Source organism: Nanorana parkeri, unplaced genomic scaffold (genome assembly GCF_000935625.1).
Source record: "Nanorana parkeri isolate BGI_ZX_2015 unplaced genomic scaffold, ASM93562v1 scaffold20, whole genome shotgun sequence".
NCBI lineage: Eukaryota > Metazoa > Chordata > Amphibia > Anura > Dicroglossidae > Nanorana > Nanorana parkeri.
In genome coordinates this window covers 3,558,803-3,578,175 of record NW_017306288.1, presented here as the reverse complement: position 1 = coordinate 3,578,175, position 19,373 = coordinate 3,558,803, and the positions used below count along the sequence as shown (strand labels likewise).

General features: G+C 42.8%; 1 protein-coding gene across 1 annotated transcript in view; it reads right to left on the bottom strand.

Annotated features, from left to right (window-relative positions):
• Window positions 1-19,373, bottom strand: part of KIAA0586 (KIAA0586 ortholog) — a 67,715-nt gene that overhangs the window by 22,285 nt on the left and 26,057 nt on the right. Inside the window, exons 12-20 of the mRNA XM_018562187.1 lie at window positions 17,937-18,157; window positions 17,444-17,516; window positions 14,937-15,194; window positions 11,052-11,229; window positions 10,206-10,397; window positions 6,934-7,121; window positions 5,028-5,144; window positions 3,229-3,306; window positions 1,232-1,413 (exon numbers count right to left, since the gene is read on the bottom strand). Coding sequence (XP_018417689.1) covers window positions 1,232-1,413; window positions 3,229-3,306; window positions 5,028-5,144; window positions 6,934-7,121; window positions 10,206-10,397; window positions 11,052-11,229; window positions 14,937-15,194; window positions 17,444-17,516; window positions 17,937-18,157 — 1,487 coding nt within the window. The remainder of the gene's footprint in view (window positions 1-1,231; window positions 1,414-3,228; window positions 3,307-5,027; window positions 5,145-6,933; window positions 7,122-10,205; window positions 10,398-11,051; window positions 11,230-14,936; window positions 15,195-17,443; window positions 17,517-17,936; window positions 18,158-19,373) is intronic.

Here is a 19,373-nt window from a genome sequence, read left to right as displayed (position 1 = left end):
AACATCCAATTCACCTGGCATAACACGGCTCTTTTCTCCCTAAGGGGCATACAATGCTCCTCTAGTTTATCTATATTCATCTCTGCATTATGCTGTTACTTTAAGACAACAGAATCATCTTTAGGTGATGCCTAAGTTTAGTCATTGCTACACATAGTGCAAATTTGGACTTTTGTAGGTGACTATACAAATGAGACCTTACAAAGTCATTGTAATGTTATAAGAAGATACTTATTAATTTATTGGATCTGGGTGTACGAGGAGGCGTGGCCAGGGCCGAGGGAGAAGCGGCCCGGCCGTCGGAGGCTGCGATGCCGCTCCAAGAAGCGGGTGGAGGAAACAGACAGCGATCAGCGCTGCCGAAGCGGCGGAAGTCCCCCCCCCCTGGATTTCCACTCGCCCCCACGCAATTTTCACTCGCCAATTGCGAGGGGGCGAGTGGAAATTTTGAGCCCTGCTGTATAGTGTCCACAGGTTGCACAGCGCTTTACACAATAAAGGGAGACAGAGCAGTTTTAATACAATTCAAGACAACAGGGATGAAGGTTATTATTTGACCTTCAGAAGTGTCTATACTCTCACTATGATCATTGACTATTACAGTAACTGGATCAAAGTACTTATTGCATGTGTTAGGACACACAGTCTTCATATATGGCCATTTTCAGCCAAGTCTGACATTGGCATCTTGCTGACACCATATCAGAATATGATACAGCTCCAAGACTGCACAGGTTGGCTCCATATACTCTTTAAAATCTAAACTACAAGACCTGGCATAGGTTGCACATAGAACAGCAGAACACGCTGGAAACATAGTAGGTAAGCTGCCCCTTACCCTTGAGGTTGGATGTGGACCAGTTTACGGCAACTCCTGTAATGGCAGCAGTTAACTGAAGTTCCTAACATACTATTGCTGTGCAAGATAATCATTTAATGACCCCTGTTAACAGCTTGAGTCATAGGAAATTGCTTCATGCAGAGAAAATGTGTGCAGGCCTCTAATACAGAAGGTGCAACCTTTCTAAATACAGTGAGATGAATGTGTGATCACATGGGAAGCTGGGGACAAACACATGGTGATCTCACTAGTCGAGTATCTGAGAAAGGAGACGCCAATAAGCGCATCATCTTAGAGGCATACATTAAAAAAGGGAAATATCAGGTTTTGTGTGGACATACACAGATACATAATACATGATAGTATACTCAAAATATCAGAATGACTTACCAGCTGATGACCTTGTTTTCCAGGGTCTCCTTCCTACTAATGATCCCTTCTAGAATGTCAGCGCCGGTTTGTAGAGGGGGTACAGGCGGAGGGAATGAAATTCCACCATGTTGGGGTGCAATTGTCTCTCCTCTACCACTTAATTCCAACAATGGTTCAGGTGCATCGTCTTCTTGATCATCCTAACAAAAAAAAAGATAACTCTATTGAAGGGAGAAGAGGGTTAAATGCACATAAGTGAGGGTAAAGGCAAATACAAAAGATGATCTTTCTTAATAGGATGAATAACAATATTTCGTAACAACGTTTTTGTCCATTTTACATTCAGCAAAATTGAAAATTAAAATAAAGAGGTCGTGTAAAAAAAAAAGCATTTTAGGTAAATACACAGTTCAGATCCTCAGCCCTGCAGATCATATGTTCCAACCAAAACCGATATAAAAATGCTTAATTCTATACATTTACCTATTTGGATACTATTGAGCCCAGAGGATGATGTGCTCTATGTGTCTGTCAAATCTATTATTAAATGGGATGTTTCATTTGTCGTCACTTTTAAGTTAAAAACTGGAAGTGAAACTTCCCAATCTGCTGTTATTTGGCAATTTGTTCAGGTTTCTACTGATCAGGTGATCACCCCTCTTTTCTTCCCAGTTTTGGCTATACAGAGGAGTAGAATAGAGGCCCTCTGACTGTAGTGAAGATCACCTAAGAATTGCCCAATCTGAGGGACTGTGAGATGTCGTGTCTGATTTTGGGACAGGGAGAGCACTTATGCAAAGCGAGGATTTGCCTAAAGGAAACCTGAGACGTGAGAAACACAGAGGCTGCAATTGCTGAACTCTCATCTGAAAATGCTAGCTGTGACATTTGAGCGCCACCATGTACAGGATTTCCACTGTGAGCCCAGACACAGTAATGATGTCAGCCCAGGGGGTATGTCCTTGACAGCCTGAACTCACAGGAAGTAGCTGGATGACTCTAAGAAGCAGTTAGGACCACCAACAACATGTGACCACATGGAAGACACCAGGATTTAAAGTACAAATGCTTCAATTTATAAGAAAATATAGGTGTAGCGATGGGTGCAGCTTGAATTATGGAGTTGGGCAATGAGGCAGCACAGCAGTATCTACTAGGTCTTCCTGGAGATATTAGGAGCTAATGTACATACTATAGCACAGTGTTGCAACAACAGCGCATGTTGAAAGAACACATAAATAATGTTATACTGATCTTTAAACCTGAAAATTGCAAATCAGGCCATTTCACATGCTACTAATGGGGTGATTTGCAAAATACTTATCTATCTACTCTGTAGCTTTAGCATGGGTGCCAACCACCTACAATATGTGAGAAAAATAAATGTGGTCACAAGAGAACTGCATATATGTCTGGATGTAATGCCAACAACTGTATTTTCCCCTCTCAGCCGCTCGATTTATGTCACCCCACTGTCCGCCAAAGATGACCTTAACTGGAAGATAGCAGGCCATGTCCCGCTGTGTTGTGCTGTCACAATTCATAGTCATGGTAATATTCATATTAATGTGAAATGAGAATCACATAGTTAATTTTCCTTAAGCCATTATCTTTGGTAGTATAGCTGGTTATTATACTGCCAGCTGGTGGTCATTCTGGTTATTGCAGCATGTTTTCTGTGTTCCCTCCAATTTATTATGTATTTCCCTTTCTGCATGAGACTTGTCTTCTGGCATCAAAATGGCTCACTGTAACATGGTATGCATGCATGCTTGGAAACATTACCATCTCTGATCTTCAAATACCATCTGTTCATTCATCTGCTGTATCCCGTTGTCTGCTGTAACCTGTTGCATGCAATAAAGCTCTTTGTGGATGAAAAGGTATTTGGTGAGTTCAGCTATCTGATAAGGATTGTCCACAGTGATTATATCTGCTTATACAGGCCAGGCATAGAGGTCTGAGCAAGGGATAAATCGCTATTACAAGAATCGGAGTCAGAATATGTGTATTACCTCTGGGAAATCTGTTCCTTGGTAAGAAGTGCCAGGCATAGCCAGGATTTCTTCTTCAGTTTCCACATTTAAAGGCAGCTTAAATAAAGCAAAGCAGAAGAAAAGGATGAAATGAAATATCAAGTGTAATTTGGTGTAAGGGATACAGACACAAAAGCCTCTCTACTCCGCTGCAGCGGTCCAAGGTCCACGAGTCATCACATTCTATACACAGTGTATAGGACACAAGGATGCCAAGGAACAAACCATTGGAGGAGACAGGCAAGAGGGAGCATTGTCAGAGCCGGCAAGCTTGGAGGATCAGGCGAGTATAACTTTGTTATTTTTGACCTTAGGAAAAAACAAGCACTATAAAACCCTTGCAGTAGGGCTACGCCCACGCTACAAGGGTCAACTACTCGTTTGTGTCTAGGGAGGAGAATAAAGTTATACTCACCTGGAGCCTCAGAGCCGGCCTGCTCGGTCCCTGGAGCCTCTCACCCCCTCCGCTGCAGCAGTCTAAGGTCCCATAAATCATTACACTCTATACACAGTGTACAGGACATGAGGATGCCGAGGGACATAACATTGCTGCAAGTTGGAGGGAGCGCTGTCACAGCCAGCCGTCTCATAGGATCAGGTGAGTATAACCGGTATTTTCCCCTCTAGACCAAAATGAACAGTTAACCCTTTCAGTGCGGAGGTAGCCCCACTGCAAAGGTTAATAAAATGTTTACCCGGAGTTTTTCTTGAAATTACCTTTTATACATAATTCTGTAGTAAATACCATAAGAAGCTTTGTGAATGTTTAATGGGTCCATTGTATAAGACAAAAAGCATTAAACCATAGCCACCAAATATGGAACTCTTGACTGGAAAAAAACAATGCTGTGTTTCAGTTCACAAGCTTTCTTGCAAGAGTTCAAACAAACGGGCATCTGAGGCTGTACAATGTGAACTTTTCCTGGCCAGGAGCCACAGGTGCTGCCCATATATATCAATGGCTGAGCCCTAAGTTGTTTTCTTGGTGGTGCAGAAGAAGATGAGAGGGAATGTGTGAGTGGATAGGTGTATGTGTGTATTGTTACTGTTGTTGTTGTTGGCACTGATAATACCAAATCAGTGAATGTTCATTTTCTTTATAAAAACCATAGTCACCAATCAGACTTCAGCTTATTCTAGACCCTTCAGCGAGGAGAAGATATCCAATTGGTTTTTATGGGTCACAGAACTGCTCTGCGCACTGCGTTTACTGCATACGTTACATACAAAAACTGGAGCAACGACCATTTAAATGTATCTAAAAGTGAGACGCAGATCTGTTCCCGGCCGTCGGAGTTTAATTCCAGTCCAGCCTCATTCTGTAATTGAATCTGTTGTCTTATGTTATGGAAACGGCTTGTTTTATCACAATTCACACAGATGTTTTCCATTACTCAGACACAAGGTTTACTGACATTATTGAAAAGTTGCCAGGACCTCAATGAAGAATGAATACATTACCACTAAAAGCAGGCGGTGCTCACGGGAAGTATGGTTGTTATGCTGTATGAGTAATTAAAATATGAATAATTCATCAATGCTGGTTCTAATGAGAGACGTTAACCCATTAGCTTCTCTGCTATACAGATTACAGATGCATGCAACTCTTTCTTGTCATGTAAACTAATGCAAAAGGTAGAGATTACACAATAGGAGGAATAGCACACATGATCTCAAACCACCCCATGTCCACTCATATGGATCACTGCACTTTATTCGACGGTCAGAGTAAGTAAGGCAAGGTAAACAAATCAATGGTTAGTGTTTAATATCCCTACCTGTATGTTGGGCTGGACAGGGCTGGGGGTAGGAGTCACCAATTCTGCACTTGATGTTCTTTGGCTTGTGCTTGGGCTGTCACTGGCTATACTATCAATATCAACACACGGTAAAACCTAGAAAAGGAGCAAGCATGTTAGCACAGATGTCAGAGTAGAATTTTTTTATTTAGAAAAGGGAAAAACAAGGTTAAAGACTCTTTAAAAGGCCCCTAAAATCAAAAGTAGACTTTAGGTTTGGCATTACCCCTTAAAAGGAGAACTATGGGGTCAGTGTTTTTCCCCATAGTTCTCCTTAGGGTAACGGGAGGACACAAACTAGCGTCCTCCCATTACACTAAGCTCAGTATAATACTGAGACGCCGCAGCGGATCACGACTTAGATGACGGGATCCGCCCAGCTGCGTGAGTGACAGCTGGCTCTGCCTATCTAGAGGCAGAGCCAGCTGTACCCGCCCCCTCCTCCGTCCGTTCCGCCAGTCCGCGCTGGCAGATCGGAGCGGGGAGAGGGGAATCCAGCCCCTCCCCCTGTCACGGCAGAGAGCCGTGACAGGATCGAGAGGCGAGCGAACCCGGTATGTTTTCGCTCACCTCCCGATCTACTGAGCCGACCTGTGACGGTCTCATTGTCACAGGTCGGCTAGAACTATGAGGTGAGTGAAAAGCACTCACCTCATAGTTCTCCTTTAAGGCTGTCAACACCAAAATGCCCCCACCCACCCCAGATCTTTACTTCCTAGCAATCGCTATTTGAAACCTAATCACAGGAACAAAAATGTAATACATTTCAGATAAACAGTCCTTAGATGTGGTGTCAGCATTAATTTCCCTTGTCATGCTTTTTTCACCTGGTGATCTTGCCAGTATCACACTTTCTGTCCAAAGATGACAACACTCACTGCATTGTATCTATGTAAGAGCAGCATTGTCACCCCAGGACAGGACATGTGTTAGGACTACCAAACACCTCCCCCTCTCCATATTATTAGTGGGGGGGCGTGGGGGAATTCCGTAGGACAGAGAGAGAACTGGGAACAATGCTAATTGATAACAGTGCAGCCATGGCCGAGTGGACAGAAAGTTATCAGCTCACAGGATTTCTGGCAGGAGCAACAGTTTTTTTTTGTACTTATCAAACAGATATAACAAAACACTTTCAATGAAATATTTAACAAATCAAAAAGAGAGCAAATACCAGATTTTAATCGTTAGGGTTTACATACACTTTAAAGTCTTGATCCCTAGGCAAAGGACCAGATCTGAGCGAGACATAGGCTCAGACACTGCTCAGGCAAAAGCAGCCAATCGTGGCCTCTACCCCATACACTCAGACTGATATTTGAGTATAACTATGGCCTCCCATTAAAAAAATGTGTTGCAACACGTAGTTATAATTGTAGATGCACTTTCAGTTTCCTCCAGTTGGTCATACACTGTGTGAAATTGGGCTGGTTCTTGGTGAACCGTTTGAAATTCCCAGTGGGTGGCCTTGTCAGGAACCTTTAATAAAAAAAATTTAAAAATACGAAGGAGCCGGATGGAAAGTCTTCAGGTGAGCAGCGACGGCAGCCAATGAGTTGCTGTCACTGTTCGAGTATTCCGACAGCTATCAGAATACAAAGGACACAGCGGGAGATTCAGCCATCAACACTGTTTAAAAGAATCCACTATATTTTTTTGTTTAGCCCACAGGCGGAACGAAAAAATATAACACTGTCTGGCCAGCTGTAGTCCCCCTGAAAAGTCGCACAAATACTTGTTGATCCTGCCAGTAACTTCACCCAATGAAGCTTAGCTAAAAAAACATAATTTATTAGTTTAAAGGACTTTTTCATAAATCAAAGAGCAGAACAAGATAAAACACGAAAATGTATATTTTTTTAAGATGATACAATAAGAGCCATACCTGGACACTGAGTTGTGGCGGTTCCTTCTTCTCAGACTTCACCTCCACCACAGCTATGTTGGGCTTCACCACTTTGGGCTGTGCCTTAGGGGACTGTGGTGGGACAGACACATTGACAACAACTGGTTGAGGTCTAGTGCGAATTACAGCTGAAGGCAAAGGACCTGCACTAGACATCTGTGGTCTTCCTGAAATTAGAGAAATATAAATGGCGTAACAAGTTCCTTTCTATGTATGTGGATGCATACTTTTTTTTTTATATATACAAGAAAATACATAATATGCATGTCATGTTAGGATTGAAATTCCAGAGGGCAATAATACAAACTGGAAAGATTCGTAAATAATAGAGAAAATACATTTCTAAAATGGCAACCATGGTTAACATTACAAAGGCCTCTGGGCTTTGACATAAACCATTCATTTTGTTTTCCCCTAGATGGCGCTGAGTATAATTTCCTTTACTCATCAGCTCCATCTAGGGGCGCTAGTGCCCTGCGATTGGCAATTGGCTTTCAAACATTATATATTAACCCTTAGGGGGTCATTAACAAAGCTAGCCGAAGCATTGGCTGATCCTTCGGCTAGCTTCGGTTGCGGGAGCCCTTCAGTTCAGTCGAACCGAAGGGCTGTTGTACGGGCTATTCACTATAGCCCGTACAGCTCCTGAAGGCGGCCGAGCTGGCTCAGCAGATGACAGCTGGGAGGAGCCAGCTGTGATCTCATGACTGGCTCCGCCCAGTTGCAATGACAGATCAGTGTCCCCAAATGACCTGGGGATACTGAACGGTCATTAAACAATGACAACTGGGAGCAGCCGGCTGTGACGTCACGACCAGCTCCGCACAGTTGTTATTCATTGGCCAGGACCTGCTAGAAGACTCTAGAAGGTGCCGGCCAATAGGACGCAGTTGGGCGTCGCGAGCTGTCATTTTTTTACATTTTTAAAATCTTTTTTTCAACTTTTCTTTTTTCACTTTTTTCATTGATTTCCTATTCTGCTCGGTACCACGGAGGTACAGAGCAGAATAGCCGAGCCGAATGCCGGCTATTCACTCACTGCCGTTCGGCCCCTATGTGAAGAGGGGCAAATGGCAGCGATTGAGCTGCCGGAGCTTCAGCTCAGCCGATCCAGGTGTTGGATCGGCTGAGTCGAAGTTCTTCGAACATGCTCGGCTGACCGAAGTGCAGCCGATGTACGGCTGTAATCAGCCGTCCTGAGCCATAGTGAATAGCCGAACGTTGTTCGGCTCACTTAACTACGGCTCGGTTAACTACGGCTCACTTAACTACGGCCTGTTTTAGCCTTTCATACAGCCTGTGATGAAGCTGCGGTTGCGCTTTGTAAATGGCTAAGCAGAGGGATGGGGTTGAAGCACAACACTACAATTATCTGTTTGTAATGGACACTGGCTGATGAGGCTGGAATCTAGTATTCCAGCATCCGCTCAATAGAGCTTACACACGCTTATTTTAATAAGACATTTGTTACTGGCTAATGGGAGTTTTGCAAAAGTATAAAATTAATGAAAACTTTAGAAACCACTCCAGTCCTATAGGTTTGTTTAGGGCCAGTGACACACTAGGCAGTGAGGTCAGGATCAGGATTGCATCCATTGCACCTCTAAATACATGTCAGAATGGAAGCTCCCTCCTCAATACGAACTCTATAGGCGATACACATTTTAAAGGTCAGGTACTGGAAGTAATAGCACTCCTGTGTTGCATGGCTCTTTGTGTTAAATGTCACCAGAATGTATTAACCAGAACATTTCCTTTTTTCTTACAAAAGACAATTTCTTCCCCCGTTTATTATAACCCTGCAAATTACTAAAAATAAGGTAATCCTTGCACTATAATGTCACAGAGAATTTTTATGTGCAACACCACATCAAAATCTGTGATTTTCTCCATCTATCCAGAAATGTTTGCAGCTACGTTAAAGCTGAACTCAAGGCACAACAAAGTTCATTTTTGAACCCAGATATTACTTTAGAAATATGTGCTGTACGTAGCCTGGGCAGAGAGCAGAGCTGTGGGAAGGACCCAGCAGATGCACAAGGTATAGGCTGCCTGTGGAAAACTACAGGAGGGGGCGGATACAAGACCAGTCACCCTGCACGAGGAGAGAGAGCAGCAGTGACTGGTCTTTATTACAGGAAGCTCCTGCACAGAGGCAAAGTGCAGGAAAGAGTTTTATGATGGGCTTGAAGTGGGAATACAGATGGCTCATTTTTTTTATAAATCACTTGAATGCCACACAGCAAGAAGGCTGCATCTCTTAAGTCAGTTCAAATGCCAAATTCTCAATGCACAATTATGTTTTTGAACCCAGATATTACTTTATAAATATGTGCTGTACGTAGCCTGGGCCGAGAGCAGAGCTGTGGGAGGGACCCAGCAGATGCACAAGGTATATGTCCATCCAAATGTTTTGTTGTTGTTGCATGGAGTGGAGAAGGGTTGAAACCATATCAGGATACAGAGCAATAAAAGCAGACAAGGGTTCTAGCCTTCCTCTACTATGCAACAAAAAACAAAAAAATAATTCAGTTTATGTTGCTGTCAGAGATTCACTGGTGAAACCATTGTCATCCAGAAAGGCAAATGAGGTGGAAATTGCTCTAATGGAGCTTTAGATAAAATTTTAAAGCACAACAAGAGTTCTAGTTCTTCTCCACTCTATTAAAAACTGAAAAAAATGTTTTGGCTGAACGTACACTTTAATTTTTTTTAGAACTGTGGGACTCCCTTATAGGGAAGAGCTCCTCTAAACCAAGAAGGAAGCTCATTCTGCTGATGATCAATAAGCTGCTGCTGAGGAATTTCGTGCCCACAGCTGCATGTAAGCAAAGGGGTGGGATGTTGTGACGTCATTGACCTTATATGGCCACAGGGCTATATTCAGTCGATGACAATGACCTAATATGGCCTTATGTCACCAAAAGCATCCCGCCCCATTGTTTATGTGCAGCTGTGGGGAGGGAAAAGTCCCAGCCCACAGCTGTTTGGGAAGGTCGCCCCATATCCCTTTCGGGTTCGGAGGAGGTCAAGTTCGGACTGGGTTCCCCAATACCAACTAAAGCAACCAGTCAGATAGAGGCCAAAATGGAAAAGGAAACATTACAGACCACTGATTTCTAGGGTTTAACACCTCCACTTTTACTTTGGCTGTGTTTAGAAATGAGACCAGGCATCTGTTCAGTTGCAAAAACAAAAAAGCAAATTTCGTTGGATTTTTCCCACTTTCGCTGCAGTTCAGGATACTTTACCTAGAGGAATGGCAATTGGGATAAGGTGTCCCTCCATAGGAACAGATGATGTACTGGGTTCAGCAGAGGGAATGAACACATACTGAGGCCTATAATCCTTCGCCACAGAAAATTCTGGTGCTTTCGCTTCGATAACCGGTTTCTTAGTCTCAGGAAAATCTGTCTGCATCTTGGCTGACTTTACCTTCACACCTGTAAAATGTATACAGAGAACATAAGATCTTAGTTAGAATATAGTGTGTGGGAATCCATTGAGGGACACAAAGATCTTAAACCTTCGTGTTATACTGCCACCCATAGAGGACTGGACACTGGCAAACAAGAAAAAGGCAAATTCCGCTAACAAGAACAGTTCTGGAAATGGCCTTCAGTCACTTATTGGTTGGGTCCCTAAATGTAGGAGCATCTTTGATGGGTATACTTGTCTTGTTATGGCAAAAAACATTTGGATTCACAATGGGGGAAAAAACACTTGAACAAAATCCTGGAAACAATGACTGTTGTGTCCAATCTTTGTACAGAAATAACCACAAGAACAGGTTTAAAGGGAAAGTCTTTGTGGCCTTAGGAGTTCTATAAGACCCGAGGCTAAAAACATCACTGGTAGAAGTAACAGGCTGATCCTCTAGCTTTAGAGTGGTGTGCACCGCACCAATAAGAACCCAAAAAAGGTATTTAGCTTAATGCTGGGGTTCAAAAGTAAATGTTATTCACAAAACCACAAAAAAAGAAAACTATGTCAATTTTAATAAATAAAAAAACACCAGTAGTTACAGGCACAGGATCATTATTGGGCAGTTTTGGCATAAAGAAGACAGATCTTTTTTCTGACTGGAAGCCACTTACCTCTTACAGTCTCCAAAACCTTAGGCCTCCTTGGTTTGGATTTGGGAGAGGGAGAGTTAAATCTAAGGTACGGTCCTTTCTTGAGGGTGCTACGGTGTCCTCGATACACTGGAGTCCCATAAACCCTGTTTATGGTTTCTTCATCAATCAAGGAGGACTCTTCAACCTTCTGAGGCACCTAGACAAATATATATAACATTTTACCAGGCTCTGCTTATTGCTTTCAAGGGCAAAACAATGGGGATGATTAATATAACCATTTATATAGTATAGGGCTATGCAAACAAGATTTGCAGCTAGTTCTCTTCACTAGGTGGAGTCTGGAAGCATAGGAAATTCCTATGCTCCTCAGCTCCACTTAGCAGCCATAATACACTGCAAATCTCATTCGCATAGCCGTTTGCTAAGCGAACAGTTTATTAATCCTCCCCTGGGGTTGCAGCTTACTGCTCATTTTCACAATGACAAAGTCTATGGGTAAGGGTCAGCTGGCTAATTGCAAACTATGCACATCCTATTATCTCAACAGTTAATAAGCAGTATGATGAGGGAGGCGGAGTCAAAGTGGTTAATCCCTATATCTAATACAAATCCCTATATCTAATATAATCATAAAAGAAGTACAAGCATGTAGCAATGGTAAGGTTGCATTAAAGGTTATTTTAAAGGAGAACTATGGGGTTAAGGCTTTTCCCCATAGTTCCCCTGAGGGTAACGGGAGGACACAAACTAGCGTCCTCCCGGCACCCAAAGCTCAGTATACCGCGACCTGCAGCTCGCGGTATACTGAGACGCCGCAGCCGGAACGGATCCCAACAATTCTGTCTGGATCCACCCAGCTGCGTGAGTGACAGCTGGCTCTGCCTATCTAGAGGCAGAGTCAGCTGTGCCCGCCCCCTCCCCCGTCCGTTCCGCCAGTCAGCGCTGGAGGATCGGATAGGGGAGGGGGGAATCCAGTCACTCCCCTGTCACGGCTCTCTGCAGGGACAGGATCGAGAAGTGAGCGAGCGCCGGTATGTGTTCGCTCACTTCCCGATCTACTGAGCCGACCTGTGAGCTTCATTGTCACAGGTCGGCTCAGATTATAAGGCTGAGTGAAAAGCACTCACCTCATAATTCTCCTTTAAGGTAAATATTGCTATAGTAACTTAAAATCTAAGCTCACTAGAAAAACACATACCCTTAATTACACAATACCCTTAAATACCCTTACCCTTAATTCATTATCTTATCTCAGGGTTTATACACAAGTGCTGGCTAATATTTTTCAATAATGACGGGCATTAGAGAGTTTTCTGCTGGTACTTAAAGAAAGGCACATTCATTTAGCTTGAGCTATTCTGTTCTGTAAACAATGGGCTTCTTTTACATGGTGGTGTGAGGGGTGAACAAACAAAAATGACCATCTGGCATGAGAATCTTATCTATTACTGCAAAGATGACAATATGTACAAGTTGAGGGTCATGCTGTGGCTGCCAGAGTTTTGCAATCCCTCATAGGGCTTGTGGCTCCATAACTGCTGGAATGCCATAGTTGCCTACCCCAGCAATAATCGCTTTATAGCATTTGTGGTCTTTTGAACTCCAAATCGATTTCTGCCACGAAAAGTGTAGACCTACAGACAAAGAGAAGGTAATATAGCACATAAGCAGTTCACATAATCAACACATAATCAACACTGATGACACATCAACACTAGGGCCCCATGGATCTCCTTCAGTAATACTGCTGACAATGATTTACAGGCTACCTTCTGCAGGTCCTTAATAGCTCAGGCTTTATCTAAACATCTCCTGCACTGCGGATGTCAATGAGTAGAAGTGTTGGATGGATTAGTGATGATGGATGGCCCCTGTGTCATGCGAGGGCAGTGTTTACCGGATTCTAATGTATTTTCCACCACACAGGACCTTCAAGTGGCAGCGGCTCTTATAAGTGATATGACATATAGAACTATCAAGCAGAACTGGGGAATAAAATAGATTCCCAGATCCATCCATATTTAATATGTTGAACGTGGGGGAAAAAAACATTAGCAATTACAGGAGAACCAGGAAACAAAAATAGCTGTAGAAGGAATTTTGAAGCAAATACAGTATGTCCCTATTTTTAAAAGATCAAATAAAGTCAAACAAACAAACTGACCTGCATGGCTGCCCACTCCACTTAATTCCCCTCGGTTGAAGAAATAATCTTGCTCAAAGATCTACTGTATTTGACAAGTCTAAAAATGCCTGATGCTGGCGTCCTCCGATGTGCTGCAGGACACAGGGGCTGGTATAAGCAACCCCAAAATGCAGTGTGGGTCAACACATCTGACATATCCAGAAAAGGTGCCAGAAGCTGAAGATTTTTGAACAAGCTTTAAGCCAGAAGTGAGGGCATCATGATGGGTAAGTATAAACTGATTTCTTTGCAGGGAGTACTTTATTTCATCTTTTGAAAGCAGCTACAAAGTTGCATTTAAGGGAAACGTAATGCTTTTAAAACAAGGCATCATCATGTGGACTGGATGTGCAGCAGTTCTCACACTAAGAACAGAAGGTTTGAGGGCCAACAGCAGAGGGGGAGAGCGGGAAATTACAAGAGGGATGGATTGCTATAAGCAGCTATAAGCAGCTTAGGACACAGAATATGTGTTGAAGTAGACCTGTGGGGCTGGAGTTCGGCTTTAATCTAATCCAGCCTACTGTGACAGCGCTGTCTCCGCCCCCACACCGCTCTGCCGCACTGTGATAGGCGGCCGAGTGGTGTGAGAGGAGAGACACCGGCTGCTCACAGCGCTCTTGTCCCGCAGCGCTCGGCCGGCTGTCACTTTCTCTCCTCCCCGCTGGGACACAGAGCAGCGCCCAGCGGGGAGGAAATAAATCACGGATGCGCCGATGTATCGGCAGGAAAATGGCACTTTTGTCATTAACCAAAAGTGCAATTTTCGGCCGCCGATATGTTTCGGCAGCCGATATATGGGTGCATCACTACTAATCAGTAAAAAGTTAGTGCTTCCAATAGAAACCTCTTTATAAAATTTGTGTAACCCTGCGTAGGAACAGCCAAATTTGACAATTACATATGCAAGCTTAGCAGTGTTGCATAATGTGCTCTAATGCTTTCTTCCTTCACAAGTCTATGGGTTGGGTTTGAGCAGACTGAAAATTATGCTGCGCATAAGAATCCTGTGCTAAGAAAAAAACCTGCAAACCAGAAAAATATCTGGTGTTCATGCTATAAATCTAGTGAACTCTTGACTTTCCATGGTAACCAGATAATTCTAATTTTGCTGCACTGAAATCCCAAGGAATGGTATTAGCCCAGCCAGAGTTCTGTCCTGCTGGATGACAGGACACATCACATTTACATTATGGAGATGAGGAGAATAGAAGGCATTCTGTAGTCCAGCAGAGAGCTTAGGCAGAATGGATAGCACTGCTTGGGATTTCAGACAGCTCACTGCAAGAAGTTACAAGGTCACTGGATTTCTGGCAGGAACAGCAGGTATCTTTCTGTACGTGCAGTGTTTTGGAGAAGTATTGCAGAGATGTACTGAACATGTTTTCCTTATATTGCTCAAACATAAACTTATGTCTTGTCAGTTGACTTGACAGTTGGTGAGGAATTGTTACACTGAATTGCCTTTTTCTGTCCACCAGGTGTCTCTGTAAGCTGTGCAATAATGAACAACAAGGCAACGTTCACCGCTAGAATGAGTACGTAACCACACAATAAGCAAAGCCCTAAAACCTTTTCAAAACCTGATATCCATGTAAAAGACATAAGGAATAACACAGAACTGTAATCATTGTGTATTGTGACAGAAAACACCGGTGAAGGCAGAGCAGATGTCTGCAGAAGAAACACTTCAGTAGTGAATCCCCACTGGACCTCACCTTGGACTTTCCACCTTTGTTCAGGGAAGTTCTGCTCTGCTGTCCTGTGAGCTTCTCAGCACCGAGCTTGGGCTGAACCTTGGCTGAGACCCCACTTGAAGGCTTTGTACTCCTCAGTGCACCCCTTGCTGGGGCTTTGATCTCCCGATCTTTATTATTCTTTATGTCTTTGGCGCTTCCTGTCTTCTGTCTAAGTGAAGGCTCCTGAACTCTGTCTTCGGGTTTCTTTTTCTTAATATCCTCTCTTGCCAGTTCATCCTGGAGAACAAAGCAAGTTGATGTCTCTGACAAAGCACCTTTTATAACAAACAGCTGAATTCATACTAGCACATGTACAGCTTGATAAATGTTAAAGATGAACTCCCGGCAAACAGCTAAATACACAGATGAAATACATGTATGGGAGATGTTTTACCTGCCAAAGCATTTGTAGTTCTGTCCATCCAATGCAAAGATTTACACAACTTTGCCACACAGCATATTCCTGTCTGGCTGAGTAGGAGACCTGATATTCTCTGCTGCAGTTAACTAAAGCCTATCGCTGGGGAAACAAAAACCTTGTTGCGAACCGGTGTAAACCAGCTCTACTTACCTATCCCCCACTCTCAGACCTATAGCCCTGCATTATATATAATGAAGCCGAAGGAGAGTCCACAAGGTGGAGGAGAGGAGAAGGCGAGTCCAAACTGCCAGAGGAGCGGGGATCAGGTAAGTAAAAGTGCTTAAAGTGACATTAAAGTCACAAATGTCATCCGTCTCTCTCCCGCCCCCAATGCTGGAAGGACTTGCTTAAATGATGCCTCTTAATCCAATCATTTTTTTCCTTCCACTTATATTCAGCAATCCCTCCAGCGCTGGTGCTGGTCTCTGATTCAGCGCAGACTCCTCGGGTCCCACAGTGTCTGTCCAACGTGCGCGCTCCTGGCTGTGTGCATGCACCTCCACTGTGTCACTGCGTCTATCATCTTCTCCCTGCTGAAGATCTCTGCTGTGCATGCGCCCGCCTCATCATCCTACACAGCCGCTCGAGAAGCTTCAGATCTTCGGACGGGAGCGAGCGGCGGAGACACGGGTAAGTAATTACCTTTTTGGTAACTTTTTATTTTTCTTAATGTTTTTGCATATATCTACTGCTTGCTAGCAAAAAAAAGGAGAGTTTAATTGCACTTTAACACAATCCCCTAGACATAAACGGAAAGTTAACCCTTGCAAGGTACAGCAGATGGATTTTTTTTTGTTTCCCTGTTTTCCCTGGAGACAAGCTTAACACTTGCAGGTCTTGTCCCCAGCCTGTGATTGGACAGTGAAAGGAGAAGCAGCAGCTGGTTTACCTTTCCTTTTTACCCTTTGGAGTATACAGCAAGTTCTTGTATAATGCTATCCAGACTTATACAAAAATGACAGTATATCTAATATTCACCACACAGGTCATGAAAAGTGAAACATATTAAGGGTATAAAGCATCAAATAAGCAAAACACCTAAACCAATTAACACATGGTTATAGATAGATTATTCTTAGTTTTATTTATTCTAACTTATTATTAGTTCTCATGAGCCAGGCCCTCCCAACCCACTTGTCTTAAAAATTGTATTGTAACTGTTAGGGATGCACAGATATATTGGCCGCCGAAACATATCGGCCGAAAATGTCACTTTTGGCTAAATGCCGAAATTGCAATTTTTCTGCCAATATAGCGGTGCATCCGTGATTTCTCTCCTCCCCGCTGACGCTGCTCTGTGTCCCAGCGGGGAGGAGAGAAACTGTCACCGCGTATCTCCTCCCACACCATAGACTCGTAATATTTCCCGAAGCCCCTATAAGTAAAGTAAAAAATATTTAATAAAATATAATACAAATTTTTAAAAAGTTTATAAAAAATAAATAACATAATTGAAAAAATTGAAAAAGTTAAAATAAAAAACATTTTCGGTTTTGGCCTGACATTTCATTTCATTTTTGAAATTTTCATTTTGGTGCACCTCTAGTAACTGTACTGTATGCCTTTATTTTGTAAAGTGCTGCAGAAACTGTATTCTGTATAATAGTTATCAATTTTTGCTGTGGCTGAGAACACCCTTAGTGCTCAACCTGCAGCCCAAGGGCAACATGCGGTTCTTTGGTACTTGTTCTGCGGTTCTCAGACCATAGAAGTCTGTAGGGTTAGTGGGAGCATTGATTGGTAAAGGGGTATTAGCAAGATCTCCACTATCTTCATGCAATATGTCCCCGTCACTGTCTGTCTTCTGAGGTACGTCCCCAGTCTCCAACTATCATTTTCTCTAGTATATCTGCAGTCTCTGACAATACTTTTTAGCATTACATATGCTGAACATTATGTGTGGCCTTTTGGCGATGTCAAGGGCCACATTTGAGGCCTGTTGTACTTTGTGATTTGAAAACCATGCGTGTACACATTCAAAACAGGTAACATGGGGAAGAATCATTTACTTTTCTGTTAACAGATAATATATGTATGATTTCACAGAGCTCTGTACATTACTGACCTGAATTTCAGAGGTAATTGTAGCAATCAAAGAATCCACAGATCTCTGAATTCGAATTCTCTCGGCACCGTTACTGGAAAAAGTAGAAGCTATGAGTGTCAGGTCAGATTACATATACACCTTTTCATATGTTTTTCCTTTAACCACTTGCAGACCAGCTATAGTTAATAAACTTTAACCCCCAAGTCACACCTATGCTTGTGTTAATGAACAATCGACGGTGTGGGGCAAACCATCTTTGCGTTTTGGTGCGGTGCAATGAAAAGAAAAGTGCAAGTCTAGGTTTTACTTGCTTTTGTTGGTGGCCCATTGACATGCAGTAACACAAAACATTGCATAAGTGTGACGGTGCCATAAAGGAGATTTATTCCCACTTCCTGTCCCTGTAACCACAATTAATGAGTAGAGAATTCTCCAAAGGGACCACAGACAGCAATAAAAATCAAACAAAGCTTTTAATTCTAAGCATAATTGAGAACAATGTTACCATTACCTGTCTGTGGTCAAAGCACTGATGGTGGAGTAACAGGCAGCGCTATCCTTGGCCCGGATAATGGCTTCCAAGTTGTCATCAAAGACTTTCCTCCTATTCTGCACTTCGCTCAAGATGCGCTTTGCATCCTTAAACATTGACTCTGGTGGATTCACTGCTGATCGCTGATAGGAAAGGGGTGCAATTACAGGTGCAGAGGTCCTGATGGATGATACTCTTGGCTGAAGGCAAAACAGATTATTGATTTATATATATTTATTAACGTAGTTATAAACAACCAAGACTCAATATGTGGAAAGGCAATACAGTACATTGGACAGCGAAAAAGACAGCTAAATGCACCTATTTTTTCACTACATTTCAACATTTTACAACAGCCAAAAGGACAGATAAATAAAATCTGGGTCTCCCATTATGCAAGAAGTACAAATGTCCACACATCACCACAGTTTGAGAGAGTAGAGGGAAATAATGTTACTTCCCACACAAGGGAGCGTAACATACAGGGGTACAGGTACTCTTAAAAACTAAGACGACACAGGGACTCATACACACACACACACACACACACACACACACACACACAGACACAAACATAAAAGTTGAACCCGATGGACCAGTGTCGTTATTCACCTCAAATACTATGTAACTATGTATAACGTAGATTACCCATATCCCAAAATGCACTATTAAAAAGGTCAGATTATGCACACTTGTCTAAAATTCTTGCAATGGATACAGTTCACCTTAACAATAGTGGAGTTAATCTTTTATCCAAAGTTCTAAACCAAACGCATAGGATAATTTGTTGCCTCGTCCCAGTTCTCAGATGTGGCACTGCTTTTTTTCCCTTTATGTTCACATGGTGATCCTGCCAGCAACACACTTCCTATCCTAAGAACAATTCTCACACACTTCACTGTATCTATGGAGGAGCACCGTTGTCACCGTAGGCTGCTCTCCTGATTCAGACTACATGCACATCCAGCTGGCCTCCATTATATAGCAGGTAATGTGTTCTGCAGTTCACTTAAGATAGATGAGAAACATAACATTGTTTAGGATTTCAGTTCAGTGCACAGGAACGTTTCAAGGACTGCATTTCCAACAGGATCAACAGTTTCTGTACTTCTAGAAAATGTACTTGGCTTAAAAAAGGTAAACTAATGCAGCCTCCACATCTAAGGACTGGGAAGGTGCAATCTATTAACTTTTTAGTCTTGGTTTTAAGTATGCTTTAAGACCACTGTAGTGTGGCCAGTTAAAACCATTAGATGTTTGTTCCTGTCCCTATAATTGTGCCATGACAACTAACACACATAAGGTAGAAAGGTCCCATTGCTGCATGGGAAGATCATTTTTGTTCCCAACTCAAAATTCTGAGGAGGAGCCATCCACAGCTCCTATTTTAGTTAAAGTAGATCTGAACTCAAGTCA